Source organism: Dysidea avara, chromosome 4 (genome assembly GCF_963678975.1).
Source record: "Dysidea avara chromosome 4, odDysAvar1.4, whole genome shotgun sequence".
NCBI lineage: Eukaryota > Metazoa > Porifera > Demospongiae > Dictyoceratida > Dysideidae > Dysidea > Dysidea avara.
In genome coordinates, this window is record NC_089275.1 from 7,300,526 (window position 1) to 7,317,704 (window position 17,179).

At 38.2% G+C, this 17,179-nt stretch overlaps 1 protein-coding gene across 1 annotated transcript; it reads right to left on the reverse strand.

Annotated features, from left to right (window-relative positions):
• Positions 1–8,848: 8,848 nt before the first annotated feature.
• LOC136254042 (uncharacterized) lies at positions 8,849–14,189 on the reverse strand. Its single transcript, XM_066046696.1, has 2 exons — positions 13,226–14,189; positions 8,849–10,027 (listed from the first exon to the last, which is right to left on the reverse strand). The coding sequence occupies exons 1-2, from the start codon at positions 13,920–13,922 to the stop codon at positions 9,981–9,983; spliced, it is 744 nt and encodes a 247-aa protein (XP_065902768.1). The 5' UTR covers positions 13,923–14,189; the 3' UTR covers positions 8,849–9,980.
• Positions 14,190–17,179: the final 2,990 nt, after the last annotated feature.

Sequence of the window (17,179 nt, forward strand, 5' to 3'; positions counted from 1 at the left end):
TGTGCGCAGTTGTTCTTTAGTCATGACTACTGACTCACAAGACTTTAAGCATACCTACGCATACAACTTAACAGCCACAGAACGTTACAGGTGTGGTTAATGAACTATGCATATTAAACAATATTAGTGCGTGACACTTTGCATTGTAGGAACTTGGAAAATCACAATAATAGAACACACATATAACTACCACAGAAGGTATCCTTATCTCAAAACAACTCTGGTGTTTCTTTGTGAGGAGTATGTGGAAAAAGAAACTGTATCAAACAGGTAGTACTGAAATGTTGCCATTAGAAACAAACATCATACATGATGAAAATCATTAAATGGAATGGTCTTTGTGCATCTAGCTTCAGTTCAAATTCAGAGATGAAAACATGATAATACTCACAGTCAACTGGATATTGAATTTATTTTCATAGTCCCATGTTTGGTCTGCCTACCTACCTGACCGCAGTCACCAAATTTGAAGCTCCATGTGTTTCGTGGTCTGTTCAATGGCTAACAAGTGATGCATAGAAGTATATGCATTCATGTATTGCCCAAATGATTATTTAGTGATCATTCACCATAGAAAACAGTTTATTAACAATCAACTCCTTGCAATTTTGTGATTACACTCAGCTTGACTAAGAAGATGGAATCCCACAATGTAATGCTACATGTCAGTCGATATAATGAGCCAAAGCAAGATCCTACATACAAATGTTGTGAACTCTTGGTCAAAGTGTACCATATCTTTGAACTGGTTGGGCATCAAAGCCATTAGCAAAACCGTGTTCCCATGATATAACGTATCATTGTATTATAGCTATATCAAGATGTGAGTTAAACCCTTTGCAGTACCTTTAAATTCCCACATAAAAGCGATATATACTGTATGTTTAATACACAATACAATTACTCTAGTAGGTACATAGCTATGGTGTGTCAGCATGATGCAACTACTATGCATGTGTATGTCAACAAGTTCAGTCCATACAACAATACATACACAACTATTTATGCTTTACCTCGGTGCTATCTACACAATCTTTTCATAATGTCGGTTGATGTGGTATTTGTACAGGGTGTATATCAACCAGAAACAGTAGAATGGTATTAAGATCCCTAATGTAAATAGCAAGCCCACTACTATTGCTATAGACACTATGATAGTTTGAAAGTTGCTTAGAACAAAAAAAGCTATGCAGACAGCTGCTAGACAGGTTGCTGTGGTTCTCACAGAAGTCATCAGCTCATATTCCTCTGTACTATAATCAGGCAAAAAAGCTCCAATCATAAACCCAATGAATGTCGATATTAGAAATGGTGCCCAGAGGTAAGCCAGTGGTTCCTTTACAATTAACCCACAACAATAATATTTACAGCGGTCTTTAACTGAAGAACCTGGGCTTATGGATGGTTGTGATTTGTTAATCCTTTTTGTTTTGTACAAAGGAGTAAACCAGCCCATATTGCTTAACATGTACTGAATTGTTGAAGCGACAGGAAGGAAAAATCCACAGAATATCATATAACGTGTGAAAGAAGAAGATCTGTAATTACCGATCTCTAGTTCATTCCTAAAATATCCAGATTCATTCCTTTTTATAGCAAAGTTGTCAGCGTATATCCGAACTCCAATGATGGCTAATGTTATCCAGTGCATTACTACCAATATAATAGCATACACTATTCCAAGTGACAATGGGGTAATATATTTGCGTTGGTTGGTATTTTAATTCTGATCATCAGTATTAGCATTTTGATCCTGGTTTTATACAAAAGTATAACAGTTTTCAACAACATCCCTATGTAAATCAACTTTGTGTAGATCATGTCGGTCACTATGTTGTATATTAACAATGTAAAGTCAAGTTCAGCAAATGCTCTATTAAACTTCCATCCTCTCTCATCAATAAATCCATACAAAGCACAAATCATGGATGAGTGAATCAAGATTTCTCCAATTAAGCCAATTATAAACTTAGTAACTATATTTCTATGTTTCTTCATGAAATATTTTGATTTTGATATCCTTCCATGTTGTGGCCTTGTTCAATGTTAATGTACTGCTTTATATGATCACTAGATATTGGCAGAAGGGGCGTGTCTTTACTTTGGTATTGCTTAACATACCTCCTGTATGTAATGGAGTAGCACACAATTGGTACTACTGTTTTCATGAAGAGACCAGTAGAAGATATTAGTATGCACATCACATTATAAGTAACATGTTGACGTTTGATTGCGTACATTACTGTTGAATACGCAAAGTTGGACAGGTAAAAAATAATCAAGAGGATGTTGTAATGACGCTTCCATCTCTTTCCAAAAGGAAATGTATTAGTAGAAACCATTATCTCTATGAGTGTCTTACCACTTTTTGCTATTTCTGTTGATGAGTCATGCAAGTAGTTGGTGAATTTTGCTTTTAATGGTTCTTTAGTTGCTTGTTGATTTTCTGTTGCTGGACTTAACTGATTGTCTTCTAATTTACTCACCATGTCTAATTCATGATTTTCCTTTGCCATGTTTTGCTTTTTCAGTATGTTTCTTTCTTCTGTACACAATACTACAGTGCTTTTCTATGAACGTAGAATACGCTGTTTGTTTATTCCTTGTTTATATAGTATTTACCAAGAGGGTGGCCGTCACTAAGACAGCATAATATACTGCAAGCATCTTCATCATTCAAGAGGACTTTTGCACAGCATAAAGCAGTCTGAGCAGATACAACAAGCATGTAGTATTTAAAGACACACATAAAACCACAGACTTAGAACAAAGGGTATTGTACAAGAATAACACATTTGTATTCATTACAAAACCCAAAGGAGGCACAAATATGTATATGAAGTCTTACACAAAGACACATGAATATCGTTGAGTGATGCAAAATCATGTGAATAAGATTAACAGTGTGCAAACTTGTAAGATGTGGGTCCTCATGTGACTTGCTTGTGATATCAGTGTTACTAGACAGGTACTAACAGCATCGTGGTATGAACCTGAGGAGTGACAGTTGGTTATGTCAAAATTGTCATGTGGTAGTGTTTTGATGTACATATATAGGCAGATATGCTGTCAGCACCCTAGTACGATAACATATGTAAATGGTTTACTGTTATTTATTTTGCTAGTCAATACAAAGCTTGATTAGTTGCAGATCAAAGAACAAAATGATTAGGAGGTCTTAGTCTAGCTGTCATCAATATCCAACATTGTTTCAATGACACAATAACGGTAGTACTGTATATTAGGAATTATGAAGGTTTGGACTTTTCTGGCCAAAAATATCACCCAAAACCAACTTCACAATATCTTCATGGCACCTTCGCAGTATTGGTTAGGTATAACCAAGCCCAAAAGTGCATTCAAAAATGCTTCCAAAGAGTTGCTATTAAATTTTTTATTAGTGGAATTTTCTACTGACTGACTGCCTGACTGACCGATGCCTTCAGACAAGTATAACTCAATAACGGCTGAGGATACGGGCTTGATTTTTTCACTGTTTGATGTCGCTTCAGTGCAACAGGTACCTTTTGGCATACCACAGTATGTACAATGCATGCATCATGGGCTTACCTTTGTCCTCCTTTGTGTCCCATTGACAGCCCAAGGTGTCGATTCACGATAGTTCGAATGCTTCCCTAAATTTGTAAACAGGGAAATGTCCATAGTTTTTATAGAGACTGGATTGATTGCAGAGGCACTTCTCTTACTGTTCTTCATTTGTAATGCTGTGTAATGGGTTGAACATAGTTGAAGCATGGCCATATAAGTAAAACGCATCCATTGTTCTTTTTTGGTAACTAGTCAGGGTTGTAAGAAGAAAGTGTGCAGTACAAGTGTGTTGGTGATCAGTTAACTACTTGCTACTGTATATAAAGCTGTTGCTGTTCTATTGTTACTCCTTCATTAGCAAAACCTTCATTGCTATAAATCCTCACTTCATTACTGGAGGCACTCTCTTTTAAAGGTAGCTGTTGAAGGAACCACAGCATTCCCAGCCGGTTGCAGCAGTTGTTTTCACAGGGACATTTTTTGCCGTCCCACAATGGGTCATTGGAATGGAATGAAGTAGTATCATGGTACCTTGACTTGCAGTAGTAGTCATTACCAATATATGGAGGAGGAGTTGTTCCAGGGAATTTGGCACAAGGACAGTTAAATCGGTTTTTATATCGACTATAATCATAATCTTCACTCAGTCCTACAGCATAAGTCCATATATGCTTGTGAGGATGACCGTATGTAATGGACACTCCATCAATATAGATACCATCAAGTGATGTTGATACAGGAACTGGTGGTGTATAATCTTTGTAACCAAGTGCAGCATAGCTGTATGGGTAAAACCCATCCATGCTTCTTTTTTGGTCATCTTTCAAGAGGACATTGACATATGTATAACTTGTGTTGTGCTGAAGTGGCTGTCACATGACAGGATTTGGCTTTGTAATATGTTTACCTTATTTGTATTTGTGTATTATTATCATGAACCACAATTATAACATACAGGGAGCACCCATGGTTTTTTTTGCAAAAATTCTAATAGAACACAAACAAAAACCACTGTAGAAGTTATCCTTTATCTCAAAACAACTTTGGTGATTCTTTGCAAGGAGTATAGGCCAACTTGTAAAAAAGAAATTAAACGATACAGTAGTACTGTTTGGATGGACACTGCCGAAAATGCTGCCATTACAAGCCATCATGGAAACATACATACGTGACAAAAATCACTTCTACAAAATAAATAGTCATAGCTAACAGCCAATCACCAAGACCCCATTTTTGGTCTTGCCTACCTTCCTGACCACATTCGCAAGACTAGAGGCCAAACGAAGCAGCACTAGGCCATCACTTCACGTCATAACAACAATGGTGACATGGTTCAACAATGGTGACATGGTTCTGATGAGTGTTTTGCTTTGCCTTTGCTTTTATCTTAGTTTTTCTTCATGCAAGAAATCATACCTGAGCATTAATTTTCTTCAGCAACACTTTCCTCAGAAGAGTGTATTTAGATGCCATAAAACTATTTGAAGCATTTAAGGTACTGTAAGTGGAGTAGTATGTAGCTGCACTTTTTATGTAACTTTTGTATGGTCCATACATTCCCCTAAACAATCTGATCATTCCGTGATCATGACCCTTAGCAATCAGCTGAGATTTTGCTGCGGAAACTTAGACATGGCAAACCGTACCCTTATTATATTGTGTAGCTCACTCAAGACAAGTCAAGATACTCAAATAAAGCAGTCACAGTCACATGTGTATATCATGGCTATGCTTTTGATGAATTCCCCAGCTCATGGTGAATAGAATGACACAAGTCCCAACTCTGTAGCCTGTTGCACTTGAGATTTATGATCAGATAAATAAGCACCTGTAATTTTTTTTCACACAGGCACTATACAAATCGATTGTTTTTGGTCTTCTTCTTGTCTATCTCAAAGACTCTTTAAAGCACTTACCTGAAGCTTTAACAGCCCATTTGGTTTTTAGACAGACAAAAAATGCAAACAAGTGGCTTTCGCTCAGCAAGTCACAATTAGGAATGTCAAGTTGGATTAGGGATAAAAAAAAGGTAGTGAAACAAGGGAACAGCTAAAAAGTGGTGAAATAAGGAAAGTTTCCTATACTTGCAGATATACTAGTGGACATTTAATCCCTAAACTTTAGTCTGTACCCATGACTGAATTAGGGATAAAAATGTCCGCTAGTATATCTGCAGGTATAGGAAACCTTCCTTGTTTTACCACTTTTTGCTATTCCCTTGTTTCGCTACTTTTTCCTTTTATCTCTTAGTCTTGGATGTTTTTTCTAGTTACACACTTCTGACTACCTGTATTAACAGACTTAACCTTCTCACAGGTCCATAGTGGGATAGCATCTTGAGAGGTCAAGAGGTTAGTGTCCTTTACTCAGAGGGTCCTTTAAGAGAGGTTCCTGTGATATGACATGTTTGTTTTATTACTTGTTCAACGTACTCAATACCCCCCCACCCCCACCACCGAGTAGCTTGATTATTTGCAGCCATAAGTGAGTTTAAAGGGGAAAAAGTCCTGATACCAGTACTGGTAATCCATCCAGTCCATTGATCCATCTCACTCTGTAGGTTGATAATTTATAGGTACATGATAAATTGAAAGCAGTGTGTACAGTAATACACTGTACAACAGTAAACAAATGATATTCTTAAGCAAGATACACTGCATAAACCTACATACGAACGGTATAATGGGTTAGTACACAGTAACCACTAGCTGGTTACTGTATATAAAGCTGTAACTGTTCTATCATAACACCTTCATTAGCGAAATGTTCATCATGGCAAATCCTCACTTCAATACTAGAGGCACTCTCTTTTACAGGTAACTGCTGAAAGAACCACGGCATTCCTGGCCGGTTGCAGCAGTTGTTTTCACTGGGACAATTGTTGCCGTCCCACAGTGGATCCTTAGAATAAAGAAAATTATTACTGTCATGTATCCCATCATTGCCTGATTCACAGTAATAGTCGTTGCCCATATATGGAGGATGATTTAGTCCAGGGTACTTGGCACAAGGACAGTTATGATCGCTGTAATTGTAATCTTCACTCAGTCCTACTGCGTAAGTCCATATATGCTTGCGAGGGTTGCCATATGTGATGGACACTCCATCAACATAAATGCCATCAAGTGATGTTGATACATTGACCGCTGGTTTATAAGTGCTATAAGGACCAAATGCAGCATAGTCGTATGGGTAAAACCCATCCATGCTTCCCTTTTGATATCCTTTCATCATCCCACATATTCTACTAAAACTTGTACCAAGAGTTGTGAAGTGTGCAGAGTAGCAGCCGGCAGCTAAGCCTCCTGTACATAAAATATTGTAACCTATTTTGATCCATCCTGTAGGACAACTATCTCTGCTTGAATTGAGGTCAGCAATCCTCATCCAACCTCCCTTGTGACTACCACACTCTAAGCTCATATCACAGTAGACAAGCTGTACCTTGTTTGTTTTGATTACATATAATCCAGTGACTAACTGGGTTCTTCTCATATATATCAGCACATGAGGTTCCAGGATGATCTAGTTCTAGTCCATACTTAGTAGTAGGGTCATCACTAACAACTTGATCCAGTAGGACTGTTACTATGATGAATGCAAGCATCTTCATCTTTCAAGAGGATGTTGACGTAGTTTGAAATACCAGCAACATAAATACTGAACAAGTACAACAAACACACTGTATTTATAGACACACACTAAACCATTCAACCACACACTAAGAACAAAAGAATAATATAGAAGTAATAAACATTTTGGTTTATTGCAAATGAGGTACAGTCTCACACCAAAACAGATGAATATATTTAGACTATTGCGAAAACATGTGAATAAGATTATCACATGTGTGAATAAGTATAGTTGGTTATTATTCTGTAAGAGCAGATGTAACTAGTTGACCACTTCAAATGCTGTAAAAAAATACCTCTACACTTGAGGATAAACAAGTAGTCCATCATGTGAGTTCAAATAATGTTGGTCACTTGGTCTAGACCTGCCAGTGTAGAATGTATAGTCCATAGAGCTAACCTGGTTCTAAATCATTTAAACCAAGTTGAAAAATAGGAGCTAAGTGAGTATATCACATAGAAGATGGGTAGTTACAGTAGGGAAGGAAATCTTTTAGACAGATAAGAAAACCAACAGCTGGTTTACAGGAAGCTGTCCAGAATTGTTATTATGGAAAGGAGATTGTATTTCTCAGACACTTATCAATTTGATGGACAACAGACATCCCACTGAGCAACATTTTGCTGTGTTGAAAGTGATAAGGAGAATTACGACCTGATAGAAAGACAGGCTCTACATTTATGGAAACTGCTACTTTGTAGGCAACACAGACTGCCACACATTGTTGTCAAAAAGGTGTGTTACCATTCATCATGTAACAGGAGCAAGTTTCTATGACACTGTTGTCATGCATTAATATTGCTGGAAGTGCATGTTACCTTGCATCATATTTGATGCTATGAGCTTTAAGTAGCCCATCTTGTGCTTATCCTCAGTCACTTAGGTCACAGAAATCTCCCACCTCACTCCCTTCTGTCCAATTCATATCCATTCCTGCTGCTAAAAGACCACAACAGAATGACAATATAAAGAAGAGCAAATATAAAAACACCAACTCTCAAAACATTGATGGCACAGAAATTAATATGTGTCAGAGTTCAATAAATTGATGTAGCCTTCAAACTCTAAAGAAGCAAAGGAGTTGTGGGAGACAGATATGGGGTCTGTTGTGAGTGTAATTCATCCTACTAAGATGATGCTTGAAATGGTAATTATGGAGGAGAATGAGTTCGTAAGATAAGTACACAGCATTTACAAAGTGGCAAAACAACATTTTTGCTCATTTGGTATTGTGTAACAATTCAGTTTTTATCTACCCTGCTTGTACATTTGCTTACTAACCACGTGTTTTAACTTTGTGTATTAATAGCTTCCTTTTTTCTTCTGTAATTTTAGTTTACATTATGTGATTAAGTTCTTTACTGTGCAAGTGTGCTGCATGTAATTGCTGGTAATTACGTATATATTGTTAGATTCCTTGGTACGTACCATATGGCTAAGACCCTATTTGGGTACCACCACAGTGACCATGCATACGTGATAGGATTGGCAAGCCTAAATGCAGCTGAGGTACCAATAATTGATGTTGAAAAATGCACAGGAACCGATAATGCATGATCGGCGGTGACAATAAACGATTATTTACATTGTCTCACGTTGATTAATGCCCAACAGAATTGATGTTGAGTGATGTCATGCAAATTGAAAGCCCTAAGATTTGATAGAATTGGAAGACAGTGGAACAAAAATTTGAAAACAAGTTGATACCAGTGAACATGTCAAAAGTGTGTGTGTAGTGTACAACAGTTGACTAATAATGCAAGCATGTGTAGTACAAGTGTGTTGGTGTTCAGTTAACTACTAGCTACTGTATATAAAGCTGTAACTGTTCTATTCCTACACCCTCATTAGCAAAAACTTCATCATGGCAAATCCTCACTTCAATACTGGAGGCACTCTCTTTTACAGGTAGCTGTTGAAAGAACCACGGCATTCCCAGTCGGTTGCAGCAGTTGTTTTCACTGGGACATTTTTTGCCATCCCACAATGGATCATTGGAATGAAGTGTGGTGGTATCATGGTACCCAGTATTGCCTGATTCACAGTAATAATCATTACCAATATATGGAGGAGGAGTTGTTCCAGGGAATTTGGCACAAGGACAGCTAAATCGGTTTTTCTGTATGCTATAATCATAATCTTCACTGAACCCTACAGCATAAGTCCATATATGCTTGCGAGGATGACCATATGTGATGGACACTCCATCAACATAGATACCATCAAGTGATGTTGACACAGGAACTGGTGGTATGTAATCTGTGTAGCCAAATGCAGCATGGCCATATGGGTAAAGTCCATCCATGCTTCCCTTTTGGTACCCTTTCATCATACTACATACTCTACTAAAACTTGTGCCATCAGTTGTGAAGTGTGTAGAGTAGCAGTCAGCAGCTGAGCCTTCTGTACATAAAGAATTGTAACCACTGTTTTTGATCCATCCTGGTGGACATTTATCTCTTGTAGTGTCCAGATCAGCAATCCTCATCCAACCTCCCTTGTGACTACCACACTCTAAGCTCATATCACAGTAGACAAGCTGTACCTTGTTTGTTTTGATTACATATGACTTAGACTTGCCATGACTAGCTGGGTTCTTCTCATATATATCAGCACATGAGGTTCCAGGATGATCTAATTCAAATCCATACTTAGCAGGATTATGGTTAGCATAGGCAACTTGATCCAATAGAGCTGTCATTAAGATATGGCATAGTGTACTGTGGACATCTTCACTGATGATCTTTCAGAATTAAGCTGTGTACCTATATTGTGTATTGAATTGTATCTGCTTTCTTTTATAGGTGACATTTACGTCCATCAATATTGACTTTTTGACTTGCACCTAGTCAACATCATAGAATAAAATATTTGTGAGGTTTAATTATAGCAGGAATTAAAATTACCATCAACAGGTTGGTATGTGTACTGAGTTAATGGACCTGACCCTTCATTGAAATTTCACAAATACCTGGTTAGACTATTGACTCGCCTGTTTATTGATACATCACCATAGTCTAAAGGTACTTGGTTAAACTATTGACTTGACTGTTCACTGAAGCAACGAATACCTGGTTAGAGATTAGGCTATAGCTCTAAATTTGTACACAACATTTTAACATTTTATCTATGTGGAAGAATTTTATGCCAATTCCTATTACAGTCTATGTAGTATGTTACTACAAATACTACATGATTTCTTGGAAAGTGAGCTAACAATTGTGTCAGTATTTTCCTAACTCACTTCACTTCTTACTATCATTACTTCTTAATCTTATGACTTTACAGGTCCCATAAACACCAAACACTTGATACTTAACATCTGTGACCATTGTATGTATAAGTTACACACATGATATGTAATTCCCTTTGCCCTCACGAAACAAGCAAATGTGTTACCATGGAGAAATAAAACAAATTAGAAAAACTATAATTGTGCTAATTTGACACATTCTTAGGTACAGTAAAGAGAAGATGTTCATTAGGATTGATGATAGACCCTGTTCATGGCTGTTAAAGTACTTTGGTGCATTTTGTGTTTAATGGCACACCCTTGTCGACAAACCACCAAGGCCTTCAGTTTATGGCTTCTGTGGGGTACTTTATTTTAACCACAAAACTATGTTTTTCAATAACACAAGATGCACGGTCAGTTATACACATGTAGCTACAAAGCAGGCTAGGCTATCTACAAATTTTTCAAAACCTGAAGATCAGCACTTGCTGCTGTATAAACAGTTGCAGAAGTGTTTATTATTTACCAAGTAATGTGTAGGCCTTACCTTAAGTAATTAGCTTGAAGATAAACACGTAATCCACCATGCATGTGAATTCAATATTAACAAGTAAATTAAAGAAAAAAGTAATGAAGCAAGGGACTATATAGCTACGTAGATAAAGTAGAGAAACAAGAGAAGTTGCCTACACCTGTAGATAAACTAGTGGATATTTAATCTCTATATTTCAGTCTGTAACCATGACTGAATTAGGAATTACTAGTGTATAGGCAACCTTCCTTGTTTCACTACTTTTTCTCTTTGATCCCTAATCCAACTTAAAATTCTTAATTTTTCTTTCTACTTGTCTGTTTACACATAATTATGGCTGGTGAACCCACGCATACCACATCAAAAGGAAGAATGATGCCTGACATACCATACAATTAATTTTGCATCTGAACATGTGCTCCAACCATCAATTATTATTACTAAAAAGTGAAGTGCCATTATGTTTCATTTTCAGCCAGTTACGTAGCATTACACATAAAGAAGAGTATGAGAAGCACCTCTTTAATCACTACGGAAAACACAGATGATTTTCTTTACAGACGTGATAGTCAGCAGACAGGAATCCATATGTGCTACAACGAATCAACACCTTTCTCTAGAAGTGAGGCACAAAGGAGGACAAAGGTAGGTTCATGATCCATACATTGTATGTACTGCGATACTCCAAAAGGCACCCAGTCAGGCTGAAGCGACATCTAACAGCAAAGAAATCAAACCTGTAGCCTTATGAGTTACGCTTATCTAAAGGCATCAGGCAGTTAGTCAGTCAGTAGAAAATTCTGCTTAATAAAAAGAAATTAAAAATTCTGTAGCAGCTTATCTGAAGCATTTTTGGCTGTTCTGAAGACACTTTTGGGCTTGTTTATACCTCACCAATACTGCCAAGACATCATGAAGGCATTGTAAGGCTGGTATTTCGGTAGTATTAATTTTTGTCAGAAAAGCCCAAACCTTGGTGATTCCTTATTGTATTGTATGATGGTCTGTAGTAAAGTGTACTTGTCAATATAGTTTCAGTCATTTGTACATTCCCTGTAAACACAAGAGCATATGTTATCTAAGCCTCCTTGTGAGAGATTGGCTATATGCCCTGCAGTTGCCAGATGAATTAAGGAAAGTTCCATTTTTAAAATGATGAATACAGTTGATGAGATGGTGTTTGGAATAAGGTCAATAGCATTACCATGCTTTAGTATGTCATATATAGTAACTTTTGAAATTTCCAAAATACATCACATCTTATAGCTAGTATACAGTATATACAGGACTGTATGTGCATGCATACAGTAATACCAATTGTGATTCACTCTTGATATTACTCATGATATTCGACTTGTATTCATGTGTGACTACTCTAAAACCTTTCACAGCATTGCAATTTGTGCTCATGCACTTTAGTGAGTATGTAATCATTTTATTTTAAGACTGTCTCTATATGGTAGTGTTGACCTTGAGGTTTTACAGTATCTGCTAAACTTTGTTAGTATCTAATCCACAAAAGTTTACCTCTGTATTAGTATATGTTGTGTCAAGTGTGGACAAATAGATATGCAAATTGATACCATCAAACGTTTCAAAAGTGTGTGTAAATGAATGTGTACAGCAGATGTCAGATAATGCAAAATTTTCTCATGCAGCTCAAAGGTTTTGTTGTTCAGTTAACTACTAGCTACTCATAGGCGGCGGAAAGGGGGGGGGGGGGGGGGGGCTAGGGGGCTAAAGCCCCCCCTCAGAATGATATCTCACCGAAATGATCTTTCTTTGAGTGGGGCTGAAAACCGTGATAAAGATCGAGATACTCTAATAGAGCAGTCACTCTAATAAAGTAGTCAGTGTGTAGCGAGCTATGAAAGGATTTTTATGTAGTTTATCAGCTAGAAATGGTAGCTGGTGAGGTGGAAAGCTCTTGTCAGGTGGTTGCGACCTTTTTTTTTTTTTTTTTTTTTGGTCTCACCTTACCAAACTGTAGAAATAAGTCTGGGTCAGCCCAGCCCCCCCTCATATCAACTACTTCCTCCGCCGCTGTAGCTACTGTATATAAAGCTGCAACTGTTCTATTCCTACACCTTCATTAGCAAAACCTTCATCATTACAAATCCTCACTTCAATACTGGAGGCACTCTCTTTTACAGGTAGCTGTTGAAAGAACCACGGCATTCCTGGCCGGTTGCAGCAGTTGTTTTCATGGGGACATTTATTGCCATCCCACAATGGGTCACCAGAATAGAGTGTATTCTCCCACCCCCCAGCGTTACCTGATTCACAGTAGTAATCATTTCCAGGATACTTGGCACAAGGACAGTTGAAATGGTTGTCTGTTTTATAATCATAATCTTCACTCACTCCTATGACATAAGTCCATATATGCTTGCGAGGATGACCATATGTAATAGATACCCCATCAACATAGATACCATCAAGTGATGTTGATACAGTGACTGGTGGTTTGTAACCTTTATAATCAAATGCAGCATGGCCGTACGGGTAAAACCCATCCATGCTTCCCTTTTGGTACCCTTTCATCATCCCACACACTCTGCTGAACTTTGTACCATCAGTTGTGAAGTGGGCAGAGTAGCAGTCAGCAGCTGAGCCTCCTGTACATAAAGAATTGTACTCACTGTTTTTGATCCATCCTGGTGGACAATTATCTCTTTTAGTGTCCAGATCAGCAATCCTCATCCAACCTCCCTTGTGACTACCACACTCTAAGCTCATATCACAGTAGACAACATGTATTGCGTTTGTTTTGATTACATATGATTTAGACTTGCCATGACTAGCTGGGTTCTTCTCATATATATCAACACATGAGGTTCCAGGATGATCTAGTTCAAATCCATACTTTGTAGGATTGTGATTGGCATTGGCAACTTGATCCAGTAGGGCTGTCACTAAAAGGACATAAAATGCTGCGAAATTCTTCATCCTACCATACCTACCATATGTCATTGATTTGACTGTCTTTTATATGCTCAGTTCTAATGACATGCATTTCCATATTTGTTCATAATTGTTTATCAGTCCTTATTTAGTCAACAAAGCAAGATAGGCTGCCTTATTTGGATTTTAAAAAGAGCATAAATCCATGCAGTTTAATTGCATTTGGTTGAAGAAAGTAGACTCCAAGGTTTACATTTGTGGCACTGTAGGGGAAATTTTAGCATTTAGTCTTGTGTATTGATCTTTGTTATGTGCATGGGCACAACATTTCAGTGTGTCATCATTCACTAGTAAACTTGCTCAAAAATGTTATCAGAGTACAATATAACGGTCGGCCCTCGGCCATTTTCCGACCAAGTGATGCTGTAGACCGATCAATGTAGCCGTTGGTCGGCCATTTGTGCCGATCAAATTTTTTACAACTGTAATTCTTTATTATTAGTCTTTATAACATGTAATATTATAGTTATTATTATTGTCGTATCGTTAATTTTCCTTACCGAAGCTATTTAATCACTACGTGAAGTCTCGATCCCGTCGAAGCATCGACTCGATGCGCATGCGTAAGCTAGAGCACTGCACCTAGTATTTACCCAAATTATCGATTGTGGGTTACTGTCGATGTTGTGAAGAAGCGATCACTACACTGACTACACGAGTGGCGCCTTCCAAGAGAAGAAAAGAAAGTAATGTTTGCGAAGTGGAGGTACGATATTAAGTATAAGATAGCCATTTCGTGGTTATAATCTGTAGAGATGCAGTGGCTGGAGAAAGTGGAATGAAAGTCACGTGATAAAAGTGTTCTGCACACGGAAAGTTCGAGAGTAAGTTTTGATCTATTGCTATTCACAAGAGAAACTTTAGCAATAGCTAGTTGATAATTCAATCTGTGCTGACTCAACACCGCCTGTAACAAAGCATTCAGAGGAGCACGCTCCCACAGTGGCTGCCCGGCCAGCCATAGGGCTGTTCTGATGGCAAGTCACAGCAAGTTTATACATAATAAAAACAACTGCAACACATTGTCTACTGTGATATGAGCTTAGAGTGTGGTAGTCACACAGGGAGGTTGGATGAGGATTGCTGACCTTAATTCAAGCAGAGATAAATGTCCACCAGGATGGATCAAAAACAGTGGTTACAATTCTTTATGTACAGGAGGCTCAGCTGCTGGATGCTACTTTGCACACTTCACAACTGATGGTACAACTTCGTTCGCTCTGTTCTCAACAAATGGCTTCCATTCCTTTGTTGTCTCTCTAATCCAATGAAGTGCTACTTTCGAGTCAGTGTTGCAGCACTGATCCTACAATGGGAACTCTGTCACCAACACCATAGAGATGCTGGACATGGGATTTTCTAACAACAAAGAAGACAGAAGTGCAAGTCTTGGGATCAACAGCTTGTTAGTAGGAGCAACACATGTTTTGATGCCATATAGTTTACGGTGGTGCCAGCACTTCCCTCTACACTTAGATATACCACTGCTGCATACACTGCTGATGATGCATCACAAAACCCCTGAAGACTGCAGCAACTTGGGGCCTTATCCAATAGTGTGAAGTAACATTTGGGAATTGACGTTGTAACTCCTTGGAACCCTGACACTTGTGATCTTCATTTTTTCAGTAAATGGCCTGTCAGTGGCTCATCCCAGCCTATCTTGCTACTGCAGTGTTCTTGGAATAAAATCTTAAACAATGACAGGGGACACAAATCCAAGTGGGTCGTAGAACTTTGCTGTCACACCAACAGCTGATCAATATGGCTAGTTCATTGAAGCCAAATATTAGCTCATCTTGGACATACTTCTATCGCACTCCTAAGATTTTCTGTTCATTATCTCGCTGCTCTAGCCTTCCCCCCAAAAGATGCTTAGTGTAAGTCTTATCTTCTTGTCCATCCTCGGTTTGCTTCTTGGCTGGAGAATCCCTCTCGCTCTCATATATTTTCTGCTGTAGGGCTGCTGAACTTGTGATAAACTTCCTGAGATTAAAACCTCCTTCTGCCATTATACGTTTGGATGTCAAATATAGTTCATAAGCGTCATCCTCACAATCAGCACCAAAACTTACATCAACATACACTGACCTTAGAAACTTCTGCACAAATTCTGGGTGGATGTTATTGCATCTCTTAAGATAGTGTCTAATAGTGGCATTGAAAAGGAAGGGACTTGAAGATACACCAAAGACAACACAGGTAAAACAGAAAGTCAAGACCTTAGGTGTTCTCTCATGGATATTATCCACCCACAGAAAACAGAGGGCATCTCTATCCTTAGGGCAGACTGAAATCATTAATAACGCCTTTTCAATATCTGCAGCTAAAGCCACTTGATGAGACCGAAACCATACAATAATGTCCATGATCTTCTACCCAAACTTAGGGCCTGTATACAGACAATCGTTCAGTGCTGGACCGTCAGTTCTCACTGAGGCATCATACACCTCTCTAAGTTTAGTAGTGTCCTTATCACTCCTAATGACAGCATGATGGGGCAGATAGTGTACCTGATGAACAGGTGCCTCCAGCTTGTCCACTGGTTCAATAATTCCTCTGTTTAACCGATCCTTGATAACTGCATCATACTGACATAGCATGTCAGGCATACGTCTCAAATGTTTCAACAACCCACCTAACCTCTTAGGTGCAAGGTCATAATGGTCTAGTAGTGTTGGGTGAGATTGTTTCCATGGGAGCGAGACCTCATACCTGCCATCTCGGCCATTTCTGAAATTGCATGGCCATAAGATAGAGGTGTACTATCCTAGTGTGCGAAGCACAAGCCTTCTAGGGGGGTCTGGGGGCATGCCCCCCCCAAGGAAATTTTTGAAAAAGGATCACTCTGAGATTGAATCTGAGACCACTTTCAGCTACTTATCACTGAACTTTATGCACATGCATTTTACAGAGAATTAATTGTTTATTAGTAATATATGTACACAATTTGTGTTGCTGCATACATATTTTACAAAAAAAACTATGAATCAATGTATTGTACAGCCAGTTTGTAGACTTAGCTAGGCTAAATGCTTTGTTGTTTTTTCCCAGGGTATCCAGCACCCCTTGCACTAGATGTTGAAGTGCTAGCCAAAAGAAAGACTAAAAAATTTATTGGATTAAGGGAAAGGCACCTGACCTTCTAAGTGAGTTAGTAAAACAATGCCACAATTGTTAGCTCACATTCATAGTAGCATTTGTAGCGACACATTATGTGTACACAGGAGTTTGGTATAAAATCTTCCTCGCAGCTAAAATGTTAA

Coding starts and splice junctions, on each gene's coding strand:
- LOC136254042 (XM_066046696.1), bottom strand. CDS start 13,922: ATGACATATGGTAGGTATGGTAGGATGAAGAATTTCGCAGCATTTTAT. Junction 10,028..13,225: donor TGATTACTACTGTGAATCAG/GTAACGCTGGGG, acceptor GATGTTGACTAG/GTGCAAGTCAAAAAGTCAAT.